This window comes from Ovis canadensis, chromosome 22 (assembly GCF_042477335.2).
Source record: "Ovis canadensis isolate MfBH-ARS-UI-01 breed Bighorn chromosome 22, ARS-UI_OviCan_v2, whole genome shotgun sequence".
Lineage (NCBI taxonomy): Eukaryota > Metazoa > Chordata > Mammalia > Artiodactyla > Bovidae > Ovis > Ovis canadensis.
In genome coordinates, this window is record NC_091266.1 from 55810593 (window position 1) to 55834679 (window position 24087).

General features: G+C 43.5%; 1 protein-coding gene and 1 pseudogene across 1 annotated transcript in view; both read left to right on the forward strand.

Annotated features, from left to right (window-relative positions):
- The window catches only part of PLPP4 (phospholipid phosphatase 4), a 146104-nt gene that overhangs the window by 72224 nt on the left and 49793 nt on the right, over nucleotides 1-24087 (forward strand). Inside the window, exons 4-5 of the mRNA XM_069567997.1 lie at nucleotides 611-674; nucleotides 2624-2748. Of these exons, the coding sequence (XP_069424098.1) occupies nucleotides 611-674; nucleotides 2624-2748 (189 nt within the window). The remainder of the gene's footprint in view (nucleotides 1-610; nucleotides 675-2623; nucleotides 2749-24087) is intronic.
- LOC138929806 (deoxyuridine 5'-triphosphate nucleotidohydrolase, mitochondrial-like) lies at nucleotides 21151-21660 on the forward strand (annotated as a pseudogene).

Here is a 24087-nt window from a genome sequence, read left to right on the forward strand (position 1 = left end):
TACCTACTGGTTTAGGTGGCAGAAAGAACCGCCTGGGCAAACATTTTCAAACACCAGTAATGAGGTATTGAGACACTTCACCTTCTTAGAAATAGTGATTTGTTTGATAACAAGTGGACAGCCATCAGTAGGGGACAGGTCAACAAGGAAGTGATGCCTGAGTGGGCATGCCTGTATTCAGAGGGATTCCTGCAGCTGCTCTGATTAGAATTATGTCTGAGAAAGTTGCCAGAAGGAAATAAAATGTTATATTTCTTGCTACCAGTAAAAGAAATTCTACATGCTGTAGTATTAAATCTGTTCTATCAGGTCAGAACATGATACATGGGCTTCTCTGTGATACTGAAAATTTCAGTCTAGGAGGAGAGATAAATTTCATGTCATAGGGGCTTGGAATTTTATGAACTTTCAGTCTCCAAAGTCCGGTTCTAATTATGTTTTACTCTAGCCACTCAAACTTCCCTCCTTTTTAAAAAGCATTGGTTCATATTTCTATGGTCATAAATTAAATAGCATGATGGAAAAGTAATGATGATGATGATGGTAATGATGACAATTTTGATTTGAGAGCCAGCTGGTTATTTTTCTGTTTGTCGGTTTTGTTTTGTAGCTGTGTCCTTGGCTCTTGCTTTGAATGGAGTCTGCACAAACACTATTAAATTGATAGTGGGAAGGTAAGTTCCAAAAAGAAGCAAGTAGTGACTTAGAGTCTCAAGGTCAGCAGTGTAGAAACCTTGGCTGCAGGAAACTGGATGGGATGGATTGGAGCTCATCTGGTTTTCCCTTAAATTGTTGTCCTTCTGGGGTTTCTGTCCTCAACTCAGATCTCGCCTCTCCTTTGAATGATGAACTCACTATTTCAGTAAGCAGGACATCAATAGTAAAGAAGTAGCTAATGACTATACTTTCTTGGGGACCAAAGTTGAGAAAGCCGTTTCCATTTCCAGCCCACTGGTATTCCAGGGCCTCACCAGACACCCTCTCACTTGTCAGTTTTGGCATCCGAGAAATAGATAATCTTGCTTATTTTTCATTCTCTCTGGGATAAACGATATGGATTAGTGTTTGAGCTGTGACTCTTGACACATTTCTCTTACCCTCCCGGGAGATGATTTCTATTTCCTGTTTATCTAGCCTTCTCCCCCAAATGCTCTGGAAACGAGCTGGTCTCTGTAGAGAAAAACAGTCAAAAGATCTGAGTTCGAGACCTGACTTAGGCCGTGACTAGCTGTTGGCCTTGGACAGGTTGGTTTCCCTCTCGGAACCTCGGTATTTAGCAATCAGGTACTTGGTGTGCAGTCCTGGTCAGGCAACGAGGGGGCAGAAGATGGGTATAGATTGGTCAGCAAGTGACCTTGGGCTGCATTGTCCTTCCGACTTTCTGTGCTTAGAGTTGCTGAGGGCCCAATGAAATGCTGACTCCCAGGTCGTCTCTGAGGCTCTGGTTCAGTAGGTGAATAGCCACACTTAGAGACACACGTAGGGGAGAGACAGCACACCAACAGTTCTGATAGATTATTGATAATTGATATGTTATGGATACTGATAGATTGTTATTGGGCTCAGATCCCAGAGCTGGAGGACCAATGAGCCCTTATAGTTCACAGTGAGAACCATATGAACTATCACCCAGTATGTGCAGAAAAGGGGGACTGTGTTTACAGTGTTAGGAAAGCCTTGTCCATGGCAGGCATCTGGCAGAGTTAGTTAAATTCATGTGAAGAATCCACCGTCACTCATCACAGTGAGAATCCACGCTTGAGTGAAGTGGACACATGTGGGGTGTGGTGTGTAGGTGCAGGAATCCAATTGCCGGGGTTCAGAGCTTGTCTTTGCCACTTACTGGCTGTGTGTGACCTTAGGCAGGAGTGTGATCTTTCTAAGCCTTCATTTTCACACATGTGAAATGAAGGAAGTTCCAGGACCTGCCCCAGGGTTGTCTTAAGAATTGTACGACATGACCCATGGGTGGTACTTAATGCTGGGTCTGGTATGCAGTAAGTACTCAGTACATGTTAGCCGTGATTGTAGCAGGTGACTCGGCCTCGGGGCCAGCTTGTCCCCTACTTCCTTCCCCCACAACCTGGACCAAGAGCTGGCCTGGTGACTGTGCCAAAGCTTGGAACTGGGTTTTCAGGTCTTCTCAGTGAAACCTGCTCTGTAACGAAGTGTAGGCAGTTGGCCGTCAGACTCAAGATCCAGGGCCATGAGGAGCCTGGAGGCTTGGATCCTGGTAGCAGCCTCCGAGTACTGGAGCCATCGATGGAGCTATCGTTCCATCTTTATTTCACCAGCACGATGCTCAGGTGGCTCCCGGAAGTCATCTCACGTGACCCTCAGTACCTCACTTTTGGGTAGGTACTTTTACAGATGTGGAGACTGAGGGTGGCTATGTGACAACATAAGTCATAAAACTAGTAAGTGGCAGAGTGGGAGTTCCAGCCCAGATCTTTCTGACCCTGAAGCCTGAGCTTTGCCTAAGCCCACGCTGTCTTCCGGTGGGGGCTGCGGTGTTGATGGCAGAAGAAGGAACTGGGGAAGCAGCAGGGGTCGGCGGGGTCAGCTGGGGTTTGTTTGTGATGGCAGCGTTTTATATTGAAACTGTCCATGGTGTCTTTTGTAGACCTCGCCCCGATTTCTTTTACCGCTGCTTTCCAGATGGAGTGATGAACTCGGAAATGCACTGCACCGGTGACCCCGATCTGGTGTCCGAGGGCCGCAAAAGCTTCCCCAGCATCCATTCCTCCTGTAAGTTCCCTGGTTGGGAGACTGATTCCTAGGTCTTGTCTCCTGATCACTCTTTTCGGGAATTTAGATGAAGGGAAAAGTATTGATACTTGAATGTCAAGTGTAGTTCACTTTTCTTCACTGTAGAGCTGTTGTCTCAGAAACAAGACATTCCCCAGGAAGAAATAAGCCTGAGACCAAGACTCTGGAGTTTATAAAACATTGTAGGTGTGGCTCTTGTCAACGCAGCAGAGTGAAACTTGCGACACTTTACCCTTTGGCAGTATCCATTCAGGATCCTGACAGTCAAGGGAATTAACCGTGTTCCCTGGGACCTTATGCCTTTCAGCTCAGTGTTCTCTCTAGTTTACTCCTTCAATGAAGGTTTGTGTGTGTGTGTGTGTGTGTGTGTACTGTACCAACATATACCATATGTGTGTATATATATACATGTACATACACCCCGTCACCCCTAATATATAGTCTGATTATAGGTATGTAAGCTGGGACTTCTCTGGTCCCAGCTTCTCTGGTCTCAGACAATAAAGCATCTGCCTACAATGTGGGAGACCCAGGTTCAATCCCTGGGTGGGGAAGATCCCCTGGAGAAGGAAATGGCAACCCACTCCAGTATTCTTGCCTGGAAAATCCCATGGATGGAGGAGCCTGGTAGGCTACAGTCCATGGGGTCACAAGGAGTCCAGACACGACTGAGCGACTTCACTTTCATTTTCTTTCAAGCTGAGACCAGCCTTAAACTAAATAATGTGAACCAGGTGCAGTGTGGTGTAGTGGACAGCATGCAGGTCTTTGAAGTGTGACAAATCCTGGCTATGCAGATATGAACTGTGACTTAACCTCTGTGCCTCCGTTCCTGCTTGTAGACTGGGAATGATAAGGCCTCCACTGTTAGTTGGAGTGAGGGTTAAAATAAGTGATGGTGACCACTGACATTTCTGGAGCATCATCATGCTAAAATGTTTCAGTACATTATCTTATTTAATCCACTCCATGAATGTCAAGTGCTTGGTATCATGCTTTAAATAAACCAAGTCAGAGTGTCCTGGTAACACCTTCTATTATTCCATCAATGTTTACCGAGTGACCCAGGTGCCAGACATTGTGACAGGTGCTGGGGACATGGAGATAAATGAGCCACAGCTCGTGTCCTGGGGAGTCCATAGGCAGTGGCAGGCTTTGTATTTAGGTTGGCGATTCTGAAATCCCTGGAGAGAAACCAGGCCCCCAGGTGACCACTTGGGAAAGGACTGGCCGCTCTTATGACTTGAAGTCCTTGATTCCCCACAGTTTGGATCGTTGTTGACTTTGGTCAAGCCTGTTAGCCTCATCCTTTTTCTTTTTTTCTAAGTAGCTAATACACACCCTGATAGTGGCTGGACCAAGGAGTGACTGGATGGCCTTTCCTGCAGAGTAGTAGTTGGCCATTTTTGCTCAGAGTCACTAGCGATTAGGGCTTGTCAGCAATATCGGGGTGCCTAGGACTCTGAGTGACTCTCCATCAGCCTGTGCCACAGCCCTGCCAGGTCTGGTTGTCCCCACTGTGTGTATAGGGACAGCGAGGCTTAGACAGACTCAGCAGATTATTCAAGGACACTAGCTGACCTTCCTGCCAATGTCTAATGTGATAGTGTCTTGGGCTTTTGGTGGTTAAACAACAAACACAACAAGGTATTCACACTTTGGCCACCTGATGCAAAGAACTGACTCACTGGAAAAGACCCTGATGCTGGAAAAGATTGAAGGCAGGAGGAAAAGGGAAAGACAGAGGATGAGATGGTTGGATGGCATCACTGACTCAATGGACATGAGTTTGAGCAAGCTCCGGGAGTTGGTGATGGACAGGGAAGCCTGGCAGGCTACATTACATTGTGTTGCAAAGAGCTGGACATGACTGAGTGACTGAACTGATTCATAGTCCCTGTTCATTTAAATAAATAACTCTTTTTCTCCCCTAGTTTATTGGAGACTTTAGTGGGTTGAATAATGACACCAAAAAAAAATTTGTTTAGATCCTAGCCCACAGGACCAGTGAATGTGACTTTATTTGGGAAAAAAAAAAAAAAAAAAGCGTTTGTAGATGTAGTTAAGGATCTCAACAGGAGTTCATCCTGGCTTTAGGATGGACTGTAAATCCAATGACAGATGTCCTTATAAAAGAAAGGCAGAGGAATTTTGAGACTTAGAGATATGAGGAAGGAGGTCATGTGAAGATGGAGGCAGGAATTGAAGCGATATAGTCGCAAGCCAGGAGAAGGCAATGGCACCCCACTCCAGTATTTTTGCTTGGAAAATCCCATGGGTGGAGGAGCCTGGTAGGCTACAGTACATGGGGTTGCACAGAGTCAGACACGACTGAGCGACTTCACTTTCACTTTTCACTTTCATGCATTGGAGAAGGAAATGGCAACCCACTCCAGGGTTCTTGCCTGGAGAATCCCAGGGAGAGGGAAGCCTGGTGGGTTGCCATCTATGGGGTTGCATAGAGTCGGACATGACTGAAGCGACTTAGCAGCAGCAGTCACAAGCCAAGGAACCCTGGAGCCACTAGAAGTTGGACGAGGCAGGAAGGAGTCTCCCCTAGAGCCTTCAGAGGGACTGTGGACCTGCCAACACCTTAATATGGGACTTCTGGTCTCCAGAACTGGGAGAGAATACACTTCTTCCATTTTCAGCCCCCAGGTTTGTGATAATTTGTCACAATGTTATCCATCAGGCTTATTGGCCTTCCCCAGTCAATAGGAAATGACTGGAGGCCAGACAAGAAACTGGCAAGTTTACTGGGGGCCCTACTGCAGCAAAGGAGAGCAAGAACAAGCAACAGGTTTCCCTTAATCCCTGAGCAGGGGGCAAGCCTGCTCCTTATATGGGGTGGGGGTAGGGGTGTGTCCAGGGATCAGGCTGAAGGGGTGGCTTAGATTTTTGTCCACCCCTCAGGTTGTGGCGTGTGCTGCTGCTGCTGCTGCTAAGTCACTTCAGTCGTGTCCGACTCTGTGTGACCCCATAGACGGCAGCCCCTCAGGCTCCCCCGTCCCTGGGATTCTCCAGGCAAGAACACTGGAATGGGTTGCCATTTCCTCCTCCAATGCATGAAAGGGAAAAGTAAAAGTGAAGTTGCTGACTCCTGGAGACCCCGTGCAGGACCCTGCTTTTGCTCCCAACACTCTGTGCTCCAGGCTTCACAAAAGTGGCCTTTGGATTTCTTGGTCTCTTTGTATCTTTTGTCCAGAATTTGCCCCACCTGCATATGTACACAGTTACTTTTAGTCCCATACAGTTTCTTTGTATTTTGTTGCTCAAGGAGATGTGTGTCCAGGTGCAAGCATCACCGCACTGCTGCGAAAGGTCCCAGGTCCCAGGCCTCTCTTAACAGCGGCCCTGAGTAGAGAAGGAGGAGGCTTAGACTGAACACTTCCTGGTTAACAGAGCAGGTCTGGCTTTAGAGCCTTAGAGGTGGGGGAGGGGAGATTGACAGAACATGCTTCCTGAGGTTAATATGGCCAGGGGCACAGCATGTATGAAGGCTTAGTGTACACGGTGCTTCTAGGCTCTAGTTGTTCCTGGTATTTATGGTCGAGCATCTGTTTGGAATAATCACTTCCTCTCTGAGTTTCTTCTTCCTCTCTGAAGTCATGCTTTAAGTCAGTCTATTTTGGAGGTTGTGTAGGTACCAGTTGGAGGAAGTGCTGCTGTATTGATTTCCTGTCACCTTGTTATCAGGAATTCCCCGGCTGGCATTTTTTAGATGTACCTGGGATAGTATTCACCTGGGGCCGGCTTCCATCTGCTTTTCATCTGTATCCTTGCGGGGTCACTCAAGTTCTCTGCAGTTTCTGGTCTCCCAAAGATTTGGTGCTGAGCTTTAAAGGGGCTTCAAAAGTTATTAGCAGTAAGAAGTGAAACCCTTTGGGGAAGTTTTCATCCGGGTTTTCAAATGGTTATCTGAGGACTGCAGCACAGTCTCGTATCTACCATTGCATCTAAACTCGGGAAGGAAATAGCTCTCATGTGAATGACTCAAGCTAGGAGACTGCTGGGTTGCAAAGAGTAGCGGTCAGGACCCTCAAAAGTTTCTTTTAGAGGCACCCCCCACCGCACCTTGTCAAATGCATTTCCTGATGGGTCTGCCCACCAGCTGCCTTGTCCAATGGGAGGCTGATGTCCCTTCTGTGCTCGACAAGCTTTCTGACAGAGGCTATTACTATCTTTTGCTTAAGACTTCACGTTCAGTTTTCACTTTCATGCATTGGAGAAGGAAATGGCAACCCACTCCAGTATTCTTGCCTGGAGAATCCCAGGGACGGTGGAGCCTGGTGGGCTGCTGTCTATGGGGTCGCACAGAGTCAGAAATGACTGAAGCGACTTAGCAGCAGCAGCAGCAGCTTAAGATGTGCTTAAAATGTTACAGATTTTTACTATTTGGCTGACAGAATCCTCCCTAGCCTCTAGGCTTTCGGTGAGTATTTCCCTCTGCTCTTTTTTATGACAGATCAGTGATTGCCTTGCAGGCAGCTGCCGTATCCACTTCGAAAACCATCAGTGCTGCTTTCCGGATTTCTTACTGTAGCTGATAGGACGCCTAGAGGTTGATGTGACTCGTTGCTCCCTAGAGGAGGTGGTGGACCTCAGAAGGGGTGACCTCAATGGACTCCCGTTTTGAGACACAGGCTCTTTCTCCCTTCAATAAAATCCGTTTTTGTGGGTTACACTTGAGTGAGTGGACCCAGGGGTTCTGGACCAAGGGATCTCTGGAAACGAATCCCCCATTCTGGGTAAACATGGGTTTGCTTCTGCCCTGTTCACAGATAGTTGGTGACTGGTAGGTGGTCGATGCCCACATGTCATCCTGCAGAACAGTTGGTTTTCTTTGAACAGAAGAACAAACACTAATGTCTTTTGGAAACCAAAGATCTTTTCCTTAGTTTACCACAAGCAGTCAAACAGCATTGCCCTGAAGGGCTTGTGTGACAAGCTTTCAGCCCACAGTGTGTCCCGTGGCAGCCATGTTAGGGGACTGGCTCTGTGAGGCACAGCTTCAAGGAGCGAGTGATTTTCTTCAGAGTTTTGAGAAGCTTGGGGTTTAAAGTGGAGAAAGGCGATGTGGCTTCAAAGCAAGGGTATTCTGAAAAGAGAACTGTCTTTCATCACATTATCTCAGCTTTTGATTGGGTATTGTTTCAACTTGCAGAAAGAGGATAGATTTCAGAGAGAAAAATTGGAAAAAGAAAAAAAAAACACCTTATTATTACCAAGTCAAGGTATCAAGAAACTTTTTTTCTATAAAATGGTGGGAATGAATAAAGTGATACTGTATTCCGGGGTTGGCTAATGACAACATGTGCACTGCCTGTTTTTGAAAATAAAGTTTGATTGGAACACAGAGATGCCCATCACTTACATATCGTGTATGGAGGCTTTTACTTTATAATGGTAGAGCTGGTAGTTGCAAAAGAGACCTGGCCCACAAAACTGCAGTCATATTGCCCATACTCCAAATAGTATTAAAAAGCATTACTTCAGGGTTCCTGGTGGGGGCCAGAAGAATAGGCCAAGCACAGAGGAGTTTTAGGACAGTGAGACTGCTTTATATGACACTATAGTGGCGGACGCTTGTGATTGTATACGCATTTGTTGAAACCCACAGACTATACAGCATCAAGAGTGAAGCCTAATGCAAACTGTGGACTTTGGGTGATTCTGATGTGTCAGTGTAGGTTCATCAGTTGTAACAGCTGTTGGAGGATGTTGATAATGAGGGACGCTGTGAAGGTCGGGGTGGGAGGGGGCTTAGCATCTATAGGAAGTCTCTGTACCTTTCAAAATTTGCTGTGTACCTAATGCTGGTCTCAGAAACTAAGGTCTAAGAAAAAGGCGTTAGTAAAGCAAGACCAGTGCACTTGAAATGTGCACACAGGTGTTTCATTTTTCAAGAACTTCACTATGGAATGAAAAGGAGGCATTTACAGGCTGGTGGTGGTGTTCAGTCACTAAGTCGTGAAGGATAATCAGTGCTTATGGGATGCATTCTTTAAATGACAGACGAATTTCAAGACCTGACTGGTGGCGATTTGCCAGACTCATCTCGGGCACTCAGTGTTTTGCAGGCACAGTCTTGCTCTTAAGGAGGGCACAGGTGCTCTGAAATGGCCCTGTCCTGTCTGTGGTCAGGGCAAATGCCAGGCACTTTCACACAGTGCTCTGGGTTTGGGGAGCTGGGAATTCCGGTGCAGGGACAGGGAAAGCCTTTGGAGGTAAAGCTCTTTCTTCTGTCATTTCCCAGGGGAGTACACATGAGCAGGTGTTTTGAGTTATTTATGTTTGAAGTATCTTTACGCTACACTCCAGCTGAGTGTAGAATTCTAGGTTGAAAATCAGTTCTGTGCAGGATTCTAGTTTACTGTGTGCTTCAGAGAGACCCTATGACATTCCCTGCTTTTGTCTTGCTTTTCTCTTTCTCTCTCTGGAACTTCTTAGGAGGCTTTATCTCTGGTCGTCTGAAGTTTCACCATGATGTGCCTTCCGGAATTTTTTTTCTTTATATTTACTGTTCTGGTCTCTCAGTAGGTCTTTCTGCTCTGGAACTTTGTGTCCATCCCTCTGTATTCCGTGTCTTTTCTCTGGATCCTGTGTTAGGCAGGTGTTGAATCTCCTGGGTTGATTTTTTCTTTTAATTTTATTTCCTACTATCTTTCTCTTTGTGTTTTTGTTCATCTCTCTAGGAGAGTTTAAAATTTTTATTTACCAACCCTTCTATTGAATTTTATTATGAATTTTGTATTTTTAATTTCCAAGAGCTCTTTCCTGAGTTCTGATTTAACAAAAAAAATAACATCAGGTTCTTTTTCTCACGGGTACACTCTCTCTTTTCTCTTTGACTGCAGGCGTCACCTGCTCCTCGCCTTCTCTTGATCTGCATGTTTTTTGGTATCTAGCTTTCCTTACATATCTGGCAATCTTCCGCTGGATGTTCTTATTTAAGGTGGGAGTGCTGAAGCTAACTGGACAGAGCCCATTAAGTGGGCTTCACTGAAGAGTGGGTGGGAAGCGAGCTGGGGTTTCACTGGTTGACTCTGAGTGCTAGCATCTGGCCTTTACTTAGAGGCTATTCTGTTCACTGGCGGGAGCTCCCCTCCCCCTCCTCCTCTGGCCAGGTGTATATGAACCTGGCATTCTGGAAGCCAAGCCCAGGGGCTTGCATTCTCACAGGTTACCTTGCAGACATTCCCTAAGCCCCCCTGTTTTCAGCCTGATTGTTTAGCCTTTTTCTCCACTTGACTGCTTTTTCCAAGCCCAGAGCCTTGGGTGGTTAAACCTTCTACCTTCTTCAAGAGTTGAGGAGGTGACAGTTTACTGGTCTGAGGATGAGGTGGGGACCTGGAGAGTTCAGCTGCTCTCTGGTGACTTCCACCGACTTTCCTGTCCAGCCCGCATCTGACCCCTGCCTTCTGCAGTACCTCTGCCTCCAGTTTCAACCCTTGCAGGGCCCCTCCTGGTGCATTAGGGCTTCCCACGGGCATCATCATCCACAGAACCACATAGCAATGTGCCTTTCCTCTCTGAGTCAGCATCTGCTCTGCCAGCTTCTTCCCACCCTCGTATATCGTCAGGTAGCGTTGAGGTGCTTTTCGTTTCATTGAAGATAGAATTAGTCTCCCTGTTTGCATAGTCAGGGTTCTCAGGAGAAATGGAAGCAATAGGATGTGCGTATGCACAGAGGGAGACGAACAGTTATTTTAAGGAAATGGCTCGCGAGATTGCAAGGACTGGCAGGTTGCAAATTTAGGATTTCAAGGTTGCAGTCTCTTTTTTTATTGTTTATTTATTGTGACCGTGTTGGGTCTTACTTGCGGCATACAGGCTCTCTAATTGTGGTGTGGGGACTCCAGAGCACGCAGGCTCAGTGGCTGCCCTGCGATATGTGAGATCTTAGTTCTCTGATCAGGGATTGAACCTGCATCTCCTGCATTGGAAGGCTGATTCTTAACCACTGAACCAGCAGGGAAATCCCTGTGTGGCAGTCCTGAGGTAGAATTTCTTACTTGGGAAACCTCAGTCTTTGCTCCTAAGGCCTTCAACTAATTGAATGAGGCCCACCCACATTATGTAGGGTAAGCTCCTTAACTTAAAGTCAACTGACAGTGAACACTCGTCACATCTAAAAAATATCTTCAAAGCAACTTCCAGACCAAATGTTTGACCAAACATCTGGGCGCTATGGCCTAGCCAAGCTGACACTCAAAATTAGTCATCACTCTTTCATTCCTTCCTTCCCTTATCCTTTTAAATTCAGGAATACCTTGGTAATGTTCTGATGCCTCAGTGTGGGGGCACCGTATGTTAGAAGATTCTCATATAACCTCAGTGTTACTTCAGTGACAAGAGTCCTGGAGAGTGAACTGCATACACCAAAGGGTCTCTGTAGCCCGAGTGTCTGGGAGTTTGCTTTTGTGGAACAAATCTAAAGGGTTTGTAAATATGGATTGAAAAATTATCATAAGATATCATCTACGCTAAGCAGCCAGGTTTAACTCCATCGAGCATGAATATTTAATGTTATAAACCAGCTGGTTTTTGGAGTGGTTAGACAGACTTTTGCATAAAGATACAGGAAATAGAAGAGCAGAAGAAAATGCAAGATTCATTGGTTTTGCATCATTTAATGAAATGAAACTGCTGTCCAGGGTTTTTGCTGCTAGATGGGAAGCTTGAAAAAGACCATCTTCAAATGGTATAAAATGACATGGGCTGACTGGGTCATGTTCAGCCAGGACAAACTGGTGGTCACTTATCTGAGGTCAGTTTGATTTGTGTGATTTACCTTCTAAGTGACAAACAAGAGCTTCCAAATTCATTGTCCTGTCATGGGACATCATCACACTCGGCAAGAGCCTCTCCTAGCTTTTTTCCCCTAAATTTGTATTATCTTTCATCTCAAACTTCCAGGACAGTTTCAGAGGTTCTGGGAAGCAACTGTGCTTATTTGGCAACTTTTTCATCATTGAACTGAAGACCCCCCTGAATGCTGGAAAGTCTTGCTTTGGGGATACCAAATCCTTGGAGGAAATAGTTGGCTTTAAAAAGAATCAGACCTCTTTATGGGGTGACGTTTTTCAATCTTTTTTTTTTTCATTATCACCCATCCTCATTTTTGTAGGCTTCCACCTCAACTTCTCTTCTCTACCATGAAGCATTAATTCCACTGATATATTGTATTAATATTATGGCCATTTGGAGGGCCACAAAAAATTGTAATATCTAGAATTTTCTCATCTCCCCAAGAATCAGTTTTTGTCCCCTTGAGGGGATACCACTCTAATGGCAGAAAGTGAAGAGGAACTAAAGAGCCTCTTGAGGAGGGGGGAGGGAGAGTGAAAGAGCCAGCTTAAAACTAAATATTGAAAAAGTCAAGATCATGACGTCCGATCCCATTACTGCATGGCAAATAGAAGGGGAAAAGGTGGAAGTAGTGATGGATTTTCTCTTCTTGGGCTCCAAAATCACTCCAGACAGTGACTGCAGCCATGAAATCAGAAGACGTTTGCTTCTTGGCAGGAAAGCTATGACAAACCTAGACAGTGTGTTGAAAAGCAGAGACATTACTCAGCTGACAAAGGTCCCTATAGTTAAGGCTGTGATCTTCCCAGTGGTTGTATATAGTTGTGAGAGCTGGACCATAAAGAAGGCAGAGCTCCAAAGAATTGATTCCTTTAAACTGTGGTGCTGGAGAAGACCCCTGAGAGTCTGCTGGACAGCAGGGAGATCAAACCAGTCAATCTTAAGGGAAATCAACCCTGAATACTCACTGGATGGACTGACGCTAAAGCTGAAACTCAAGTATTTTGGTCACCTGATGTGAACAACTGACTAACTAGAAAAGCCCCTGATGCTGGGAAAGTTTGAGGGCAGAAAGAGAAGAGGACGTCAGAAGATGAGATGGCTGGGTGGCATCACCAGTGCAATGGACGTGAATTTGGACAAACTCTGGGAGATGGTGAGGAGCAGGGAGGCCTAGCATGCTATACTCCATGGGGTCTCAAAGAGTCAGATATGACTGGGCGACTGAATAATAAGGGCTATATGGTCTTGGTTGGGAATGAGTATTCTTGGGCAGTAGTTCTCAACTGGACAATTTTGCCCACTAGGGGACATTAGCAAAGTCCAGAGACATTTGTGGTTGTCACAAGGGCATGTGTAGAGGGTGTTACTGGCATCTCCTCTGTGGAGGCCAGGGATGCCGCCAAACGTCCTACAGTGAAGAGGACAGTCCTCACGACAAAGAAGGATCCAGCTGCAAATGTCAATGGGGCTGAGAGCCCCATTCTCAGACAATTAGGCAAATATATGGAAGAAATTGATCTTTCATATGTTAAATTCATCCACTCTTCAGGTTCTTGGTCTGGATAAATAGAGTATTTTTTTAAATGGTTACTGTTTAATTAATTTAAAATACTCTCCCTCAAAGACTTGGCTCATCATTTGACTTCCATGAAAAAAATATCACGGTCAGATTAAAGGTTGTAATTAAAGCCTAATGCCTTTTTATTTCTGTCTTTCTTTTTAAATTTTTTATTATAAAGAAATTCAGACATATAAAAGAAAACAGAGCTAATGAATCCCCACATGCTCCAAGTACAAGAATCTGCCCTTCTTCCTTCCTGTTTTTCTCTGCCCATTTCCTACCACCACTGAAGAATGCTGACAGGTTCTTTTTATTGGAGCATAACTGCTTTACAACGCTGTGTTCATCTCTGCTGTACAAGGAATTGAATCAGCTGTATGTATACATATATCCCCTCCCTCTCGGCTCTCCCTCTCACCCCCAGCCCCACCCTTCCCATCTAGGTCATCACAGAGCACAGAGTTGAGCCCCTTTTGCTTCATAGCAGGTTCCCACTAGCTATCTATTTTACACATGGTAGTATAGCTTTTAAAAAATTATTTTAGCATTTTAAGGTAAAATTTACATTGAAATGCATAAGTCATTGCCCTTCAGTCTTGAGAAGTGGACTCATTATGTAACCCATATTCCTATCACAATCTAAGGTATTTCTATCACCTCAGAAGGTTCTTTATGTTCATTTCCAATCTTCATTCTCTTGAAATAACCACTGCACTGTTGTTGTTTTTTTTTTAAAACTTTAGATTAGCTTTGCCTACTTTAGAACTTCATCTAAATGGAATAATGCAGTGTATTCTTTTTGAGTCTGGCAGTTTTTGCTCTGTATAATATCTTGAAGTTCATCCACATTGTTATAAGTATCCATAATTTGTTATTTTTTTATTGCTGCAGTGTATTTCATTGTAATGAATATTCCACAGTTTTTTGTCTTTCTGGTTATTTCAATTGTGAATTAAGCTGCTATGAACATTTGTGTGCAGTTCTTTTAGTGAACTGTGCTGACGTTTATCTTGGCTAAATATCTGTGAGTGATATTGCTAACGTAAAAACATTAGAATATGTTTAACCTTCGAAGAAACTGCCAGGTATTTTCACAAAATGCTTGTGCTGGTTTACATTCCCCCTGGCAATGTGTGAAAATTTCAGGTACACTGGGTCTTTACCAACATTTGCTGTTACTGGTCTTTTTAGTCTGCTTAGTCATTTTGGTGGGTGAGTACGGTGTCTCATTGTACTTCTCTAATACTAACGATGTCACTGACATTTTCATTTGCCTACTGGCTGTTCTCATATCTTCCTTGGTGCAGTGTCTGTTCAAATCCTTTTTCCATTAATTATTTTTGTCTACTTGCGATTAACTGGTGATGTTTCTTCATATTCTGTTTAGAAGCCTTGTGTCAAATAAATATTTTGTGAATATGTTCTCCCATCAGTGGCTTGCCTATTCATTTTCTTAATAGTGTCTGTTGATGAGCAGTTTTAAATTTTGATTAAATCTTACTTGTCACTTTTTCCATTTGTGGTTATTGCTTTCTGCGTTCTATGTAAGAAATCTTTCCCACCTTCCAGTTATAAACTTGTCTTCATATGTTTTCTTCAAAAGCTTTATGGTTTTGGTTTTATATTTAAAACCAAGTTGATTTTTGTTCATTGTGTGAGACAGTGTTTAAAAGTTATTATTTTTTGCATGTATATCCATTTTAGCATCATTTATTGAAACAATTTTTCCTTTCACCATCAAGTAGCTTTAGTGCCTTTGCAGAAATTAACAGACCATACAAGTGTGGTTCTATTTCTGTACTCTCTATAGCGGTCATTAATCTGTCCGCCTATTCTTTTTCTGGAACCGCACTGTATTGATTACTGTAGCTTTATGGTAGGTCTATTGAAGTCAGGCAGCTGGGGTCTTTCATCTTTGTTCTTTTTTTTATTTCTCAAGGTTACTTTGGCAATTATAGGTTCTTTACTTTTCCAAAATATATGCTGTGGAATCAGTTTATGAATTTTCATAAGAAAGTCTCCTGGCATTATAATTGGGATTACACTCAATCAGCAGAATTTGAAAAGAAGAGTTAACATGTATTATTTAGTTCATATCTCTAGTGAAGCTCCCATTTTCCTCTTAATTGCTTTTCATCACAACCTCGAGTGTTTCTGAGTGTGCCCTTAAGGCTTGAACTTGACCATGTTCAAATAAAATCAGTTCCTTTGAGAAGAGCTCCAGAGTTCTCTGTTTTAAGATGTGTCTTCCCGAGCCTTGTTTCTGGAGCTGAAGATAGGGACAATGACAGGTTCCTTCTGAGTGATGCTCATGCCTAGGACTTGAAGGAGGACTGGAAGGACGGGAGCACAGTAGCTTCTGACCTTCAGGGTGATGAATACCAGCAGCCTGTCTCTTCCAACAGGATACCATTGCCCTCGACTAGGAGCTGTGAGAAGAGGGAGGGGGAGCCCTGTGTTCTAGGCCGTATCCATCTGGGATGGACCTTCCTTCACACTAGACTGGGAGGGAAGGAGAGAGAATGGATCAAGGTTCCGATGCCAGAGATTTTCACTGTCCCTACTGAGTTTTAGTGTCTTCTTAAATGACTATTTCTTCATTTGCTGTATGCTCTTAGGATCACTTCCAGAGACTTGATTATATTTTTAGTAATGTTTTCCAGTTTAGCTTGGAAGTGGGGTCTCCAGGACTTCTCATATGCCCGTGTGGAAGTGAAACTCCGTTATGTCACTTTTGATAAATTGTGATTTTAAAGTAAGTTGTACATTTATCTATACCTTTGAGTTTGTTAACATAAAGGTGTTCATAATATTACCTTATTGACTTTTTCATGTCTGTTAAGATTGGTGGTACTAGGCCCGCTTCTGATATAGTAATTTGTTTCTGATCCTTTTTTTTTCTTTGATTAACTTACTCGCAGTTTATTGATTTTATTAAACTTTTCAAAAAACCTGCTTTGTCTTTATTTTTTCTATTTTTATGTCTTTTCTGCTTTGTTGATTTTGGTTCTTATCTTCATGGCTTCCTTGCTTTTAATTTGTGCTTCATTTGCTCATACTTTTCTAGCTTAAGTTAGAAATTTAAATATAATTATTTAAAGATTTTTTTTCCTTTCTAATGTCATCATTTAAAGCTATAAATGTCTCTATTTTAGCTATACCCCACAAAATTTGTTATATTGTATTTTATTGTTATTATGTTCAAAATATTTTCTAATATCCCTGTGATTTCTTCTTTGATCTATGTGTTATTCAGAAGTGAATTTTTAAATTTCCAAATATTGGAGACTTTCCCAGCTATTTTAATGTAATGAATTGTTAACTTAGTTTTATTGTGACTGGAAAACGTGAAAATTTCAGTCTTTTGAAATTTATGGAGATTTGTTTTATTGCCTAGCATGTTCTTTATCTTGGTGGATATTTCATTCACACCCAAAAACATATTCTGAATTTTTGGGGTGTGGCATTCCATGTGTGTTGATTAAGATGTTGTCATTCAGAGATTTCTAATTCTTTTTCTTTGTCTCATTGTTATCAATTAAGAGTTTGATAGTGTTCACTATGATTATAGATTTTGTCTGTTTCTCCTTTTAGTTTTGCTGGTTTTGCTTCATGTGTTTCGGAGCGCTTTCTATTGGCACTCACACATTTATGATTGCTGTATATTCTTGTTGTCTGACCCTTTCTTTAATCATTATGGAATGTCCTCTACTCTCCATTCTCTCTCCCATTGCATGTAACGACTTCTTGTGGATGTGAGGGCCCTAGACTCCTCAGAGAGCTTGTTCTTGGCCCATGATGGTAGAATGGACTTGAATTATAAAGGAATAATTGTTGGATAGTCAGCTAGTTTGTGTGGGTGTTTCTTTTATCACTGTTTCAAATCATTGACTTTTAATTCAGTTTTCCAAATTTGGGCCCAGGGATCATTCAAGATGTTCAGTTCAGTTCAGTCGCTCAGTCGTGTCCGACTCTTTGCGACCCCATGAATTGCAGCACGCCAGGCCTCCCTGTCCATCACCAACTCCAAGAGTTCACTCAAACTCATGTGCATCGAGTTGGTGATGCCATGCAGTCATCTCATCCTCTGTCGTCCCCTTCTCCTCCTCCTCACAATCACTCCCAGCATCAGAGTCTTTTCCAAAGAGTTAATTCTTTGCATGAGGTGACCAAAGTATTGGAGTTTCAGCTTTAGAATCATTCCTTCCAAAGAACACCCAGGACTGATCCCCTTTAGAATGGACTGGTTGGATCTCCTTGCAGTCCAAGGGACTCTCACGAGTCTTCTCCAGCACCACAGTTCAAAAGCATCAATTCTTCAGTGCTCAGCTTTCTTCACAGTCTAACTCTCACATCCATACATGACTACTGGAAAAACCATAGCCTTGACTAGACAGACATTTGTTGGCAAAGTAATATCTCTGCTTTTGAATATGGTATCTAGGTTGGTCATAACTTTCCTTCCAAGGAGTAAGCGTCTTTTAATTTCATGGCTGCAATCAAAATCTGCAGTGATTTTAGATATGTTCTAAAAATAAAAATTCAGATAACCACGTCTTCTGCAGTGGAGATCTTCTGGGATATAGATAGATGAAAGGAAGGAAGGGATAAAGGTAGATAAATATAAGATAATACTGTTCTACAATCCCATTCTCTGGAAACTGTCCCAGTCCCAGCCTCAGCTGGGCACCTGCCATGGAAACATTATCTTTTGGCTTTAGAACCACACCAAGTCATTTCTTTGTGTTTTCAAAGATTCATATCTAGTGCGCATATCGTTAGAACCAGTGTGGTTTCTTTTCCCTTTTGGCTAGAACTTATGTATGTACATAAGTTACTCCCATGAGGGTCTCCACAGGATGTATTTCATTCCAAACCTGCTTCCTCATTTCTCCCACTGGCTTTGGGGGCCATCTCTCTGGCCTCTTTTGGCATCTACTTGGAAAATGCAAAGTCATTTGAATGTTGGCTGGAGCCAACTTAATTAGGAAGTTAAGTCTGCTGAAGGCAAATGAAGCAGATCATTCCACAGCCAAGTGTGTGCAGTTGTTGGGTGATTCAAGCCAATGCTTCTTTCCACCCATCTGCCTCTGGAGTCTCCTAATTACTGCTAAACAGCGCCTTCCTTTCATGCCAGCAGCAGAGTTAGCACTGGGATACAGAAGTAGATAAAGCATTTCAAGCCTTTGAAGAGTTGTTGTTTAGTTGCTAAGTTGTGTCCAACTCTTTGCAACTCCATGGACTGTAGTCCATCAGGCTCCTCTGTCCATGGGATTTCCCAGGCAAGAATACGGAGTGGGTTGCTATTTGCTTTTAGGGAATCTTCCCGACTCAGGGATCGAATCCTTGTCTCCTGCTCGGCAGGCCCACTGAGCCCTTTGACAAGTAGGACATTCTAGAATGATGATATCAGGTGACTCTATAGCTTCAAACTCTGCAGTGACTTTCAGCTCATCTCAGGGATAATCCAGAGTCTTCAGACCTTGTATGATCTGACCCCTGTTGCCTCTTCCCCTCATGTCCTGCTCCCCTCCCCCAAACCCCTACTTCCTACATTCCAGCAACCCTATCCTTTTGATGATAATACAAAAGGATATCATTTATTGATCATGTCAAGCATGTCAGGGATTGTGTTAGTGGCTGTAAAGGACTTGTCCCTTTGAGTCTTCACAACATACCTCTGAGGTCAGAACTCATTTTTTTTAATATTATATTGGTTTTGCTTGTTAGTTTTCTTATCCAGATGAGGAAACTGAGGCTGAGAGAAGATAATCATTTTTCTCAATGTCGCACAGCCAACATGTCCCCAAACTGGCATTTGTACCTAAATCATCTGACTTTAACCCAGACTTTTGACTTCAGAGCCCAACTCTTGACAGCCCCCTCAACATGAGACTCTTGTTTGTTTCTTCCTTGGCTTTGAACTTACCCTTCTCCCACAGCTCTCAAATGCTATCAGAGCCCACTCATATTTCTTTAGGACTTACTAGTCCTGCACGTCAGTTTCCACTACCAATACTTGCTTCTCTCTCTGAGGCTTCTGCTGGCTGCCAGAACCCTGTCTGTCTATGCTCAGGACAGACTGGGCACATAGGGGATGAATGCTTATCCTGCTCCCTAGAGCACCCCTCGGCTAGCGATTTCCAGGAGATGGTGTATAAATACCCCAGCTCCCTTGCCCCTTAGGTGGGAGAGGTCTGATTGTGTATTTTACAGTGTCTCCAAGAGTTCCCCTGTGGGATGGAGCTCTTGCTGCCCACAGAATAACTTATTTGATGTCATATGCTTTCTCGGCTTCCGGCCCATCCTTGTCTCACTTTCCACCAATGTTAACTGGGATCATCTTCCTAGGCAGCTACTTGCACTTGAATCCATCTCAGTGTCTTGTCCTGAGGGCACCCAGACCAAGGTATTACCCTGACTAGCTCCTGCTTATTCTTGAATTTCAGCCTGAAGGTGGCTTTGTTCAGGAAAACCACTCTGAATACTCTGACACTTTTCTCAGCATTCTTGTCATAGCACATAGTTGAGTCTGTAATTATCCTGGTTGTTTACCTGTTTTTTTTTTTTTTAAATCTGTGTCCACTCCATGAAAGCAGGGACTTGATTATCTCGAGAACTGAGATGTTCCCAGGGCCTGCACAGTGAATGGCTCACTATAGATGCCCCCAAATATTTATTGAGCTAATTGATCTGTTAACTTAATTGAATAAAGACTCAACTGAAGCTACATTTATGCTCCAAAAGTGTGTTCTGTTCAGTTCAGTTCAGTTGCTCAGTCATGTCCGACTCTTTGCGACCCCATGAATCGCAGCACGCCAGGCCTCCCTGTCCATCATCATCTCCCGGAGTTCACTCAGACTCACGTCCATCATGTCCGTGATACCATCCAGCCATCTCATCCTCGGTCGTCTCCTTCTTCTCCTGCCCCCAATCCCTCCCAGCATCAGAGTCTTTTCCAATGAGTCAACTCTTCGCATGAGGCGGCCAAAGTACTGGAGCTTCAGCTTTAGCATCATTCTTTCCAAAGAAATCCCAGGGCTGATCTCCTTCAGAATGGACTGGTTGGATCTCCTTGCAGTCCAAGGGACTCTCAAGAGTCTTCTCCAACACCACAGTTCAAAAGCATCAATTCTTCGGTGCTCAGCCTTCTTCACAGTCCAACTCTCACATCTATACATGACCACAGGAAAAACCATAGCCTTGACTAGACGGACCTTAGTCGGCAAAGTAATGTCTCTGCTTTTGAATATACTATCTAGGTTGGTCATAACTTTTCTTCCAAGGAGTAAGCATCTTCTAATTTCATGGCTGCAGTCACCATCTGCAGTGATTTTGGAGCGCCAAAAAATAAAGTCTGACACTGTTTCCCCATCTATTTCCCATGAAGTGATGGGACCGGATGCCATGATCTTCGTTTTCTGAATGTTGAGCTTGAAGCCAACTTTTTCGCTCTCCTCTTTCACTTTCATCAAGAGGCTTTTTAGCTCCTCTTCACTTTCTGCCATAAGGGTGGTGTCATCTGCATATCTGAGGTTATTGATATTTCTCCCAGCAATCTTGATTCCAGCGTGTGCTTCTTCCAGCCCAGCGTTTCTCATGATGTTCAGGACTCCAAATTCACCACCAACACTGAGTTTTCAGAATTCCCCTGCCTTCATTTGTCTAGAGTAAGAAAGGGACCCGAGCTGTTAGAATAATGTGGTCAGCTCTCCTTCTAAGCAGCAATGTCATTTCATGGCAAACACTTGACTTTTCAGTCTTCTCTTTCACTTTTTAAGAGATGAAGGGATATAGTTGAGATGAGGTTTCAGAACTCATTTTGAGTGATGGAATACTTTTTCAGCCGCTGTCATCAGTTTTGAAAGAGGGTTTAAAAATACCTCCCAAAGGCTCTGTTTCCCCTGCTCCCTCTTGTGCTGATGCTCTGCCTGCCTTGCCCAGCTCTCAAGAGGCTCAAGTCATCTCCCCCAAGCAGGTGGGGCCTGGCTGTGGAGGAGGAAGGCATGAGGCTCTGCTTTGCCCAGCTCTGGGAACACACCACTGCCCCAACCACGGGGTCTGTGTGTTCCTCGGGCTATGATCTGTACAGGGTCTACGATTACACAATACCACCGATGGAAAAAGTCCTTGTGAAAACCAACATTCAGATAGCTTTTCCTTCTGGGTGCTATGGGAGGGAAGCTCCATGTTCTGACTTGGCAAAACATTTCATAGAGGTAGGAGTGTCCTAGACAAAGATGATAGAGATGTTGGTGTTGTTCTGTTTAATTTTGGCAAAGAAAAGTTTGAAGTCAGAAAGGGTGGTCGAATTGCACAACTTATTTGTGAATGGATATTTTACCCAGAAATTGAGGAAATTCAAGCTTTAGATGACACTGAAAGGGGTTCAGGAGGTCTTGGTTCTATTGGAAATAATTGAAATTTATGCCAAGAACAGAAAGTGGAAAAAAAAATGTACTTTTGCCTTGAAAATCAAGGCTTTGCTTAAAGTAAAAAAAAAACAAAAACAAAAACTCCCAAAGATGTGGTGAGTATTGAAAGGGATAAAGGCTGTGAAGCCACTTGTACTGTGCTGAGCACCCAGTAGGTGCTTTGTGACTAGATCCTCTCTCTGAGCTGGTTAATCCTGATAATGCCTGCAGAGACCAAGATGACACTGTGGGTGAGGGTCCTTTCTGCCTGGAAGCCTGGAGTGGGGCCTGGGGGTTGGGAGCTGGGGACTCCTGGGAGGAGAGACCAACGAGCTTCTTTACTCCAGAGCTTTGGCCTTCCTGAGTCTTCGCTTGTTTTTGTAAGCAAACATATTTAGAAGTTAAAATTTATTTGAGGGTGTCTTTGTGTTTATTTCTGCCAATAAATGGATTCAGTTTTAATTGGTTTTCTCTCATAGGATTATCTCCCTCAGTTTTCCGGACCATAAGAATCTCTACAGTTTTTCATCAAAAGCAAGGAAGGAAGGGGAAGAAGGGAGGAAAAACCCATTGCTTTACTTATGTTTCATTTACTAGCTAGAGGCTAGGCGAAACTCGACAGACTTCAGATCCCATGGTGATTAGTAACTTAAAAAAAAAATATATATATATATATATGGCTCATATTTTTGTCCTTCACTAATATGGCCTTTTGATCAAATGTTCAGGTTTCTGGCCTGGATATTCTTTACCACACCTTACAAATAAGACAAGAGTCCATTTACTTTCTTTCAAAATTATTCTCTTCTGGAAAAGAAGAAAAGTGACTTGCATTTGCTGAGTGCGTAGAGCCAGGGAGCCCAGTGAAGAACTACCCGTGTCACTTCAGTACTTGGTCTTATGTTCAGAGGTTTGTCTCCTCCTATTGTTAGGATTTAGCTATAAAATCCAGAGGGACTTCCCTGGAGGTTCAGTGGTTAAGATCCCGTGCTTCCAATGCAGGGAAGCAGGGGGTGCTGGTTCGATCCCTGGTCAGGGAACTAAGATTCCACATGCTGCATGACGCGACCGAACAAAGCAAAAAAGAAGAACAAGTGGGATGCTGCCACGTATTTCATGATCTGGCCTTTGTCACAATATCTCAGGTAGAATTCCAAATACCCTGTAAGTATTTCAGAAAGTATTCATTTGCGCATTTCTTTAGTGATTTAGCCATTTATTCAACCCGTGTTTCATGGAGACCTACTATGTGCCAGGTCTGCTTGTGGTGCGAGAGGAGACACACCATTCCTGTCCTCGCAGCCTTTCCAGAGCACGGCCTCAGCGAGCCATATGGTGCCTGAAGCCCATCAGGGTAGGGCGTCTCTTGCTCCCGGCAGATGCAGTCCCGGGTGCGGGGCATCACCAGTGAGAGCAGGTGTGCTTCACCAGGTGGGAGCCCTTGGGCAGTGAGCATTTTCAACAACCGTTCTTGGCAGCCCTGATGGACAGCTGTGGACATTAAACAAATTACTACTCAAATAGACACTTAATTACAAGCCTGACATATACAACTAAGGAAAGTACCTAATGCATAATTATTAAGTAGTGTCTCTTACATAATCAGAGGTGTCTGGGACAATTTGGAAGGAGGAGTGCATGAGGACATTCTCATCAGAAGAACCCCAAGCATCCCCATCCATCATCTTGGTGCCTGTGGAGAAGAGAGCCAGGGCACTTAGATAAGTTTAAGACTGTTGGATTTCTGGTCTAACCACTTATTCAATTGGAGCATTTATTTATTTTTTTATTTTTGTAACTATTGCTGACTGTCCAAAGAATGCCATTTTAAGACCTATCATGGGGTAAAAAATGATAAATTTGCTTTTGTAATCATTAGATTTCTCTACATAAATAATTTCATACTTAAGAACACTTTAGTATTAGTTATGATAGAAAGAGTAGAATTATTTTCAGATTCAGACAGATGTCTCCAGACATCACTCCATTACTTTGCAGTGATGTGCTCTTGGGCAAATTGCTTCATGAGTTTCTGCCTCAGTTTACTCATCTGTAAAATGGGATTTGTAATGCCTACCTTTTAAGGTGTGGGGAAAATTAAATGTGATGATTTAGTGCCCAATCCCCCTTGAGCTCTGACTCTGGGAAAGATCAGAAGACACTGGTCTCTGTCCCCTTTGGCAGCAATGGGAAAGCAAGAGCGAAACAAAACAGAATCTGGCCAACGTGTGTTGATTCAAATGTGTTTGTTTCTTGCATTATATGACAGCAGACTATAGATGCATCCAGTTGAGTTGCCTACTGAAAGACGAGTGTTTGATTATTGCATCTTAATAATGTCCTTCAGGGCAGGGGTTTTGCTGTGAGATTCGTGTAGTATATTCAGTCAACATACTCCTCTTGCAGTGGTTCTCCTGTCTACACCTACAGTATTAATTTGATTCTATGTACAGATCTTTCTGGGGTTCCCAGGTGACTCAGTGGTAAAGAATCCACCTGCAATACAGGATACGTGAGTTTGATCCCTGA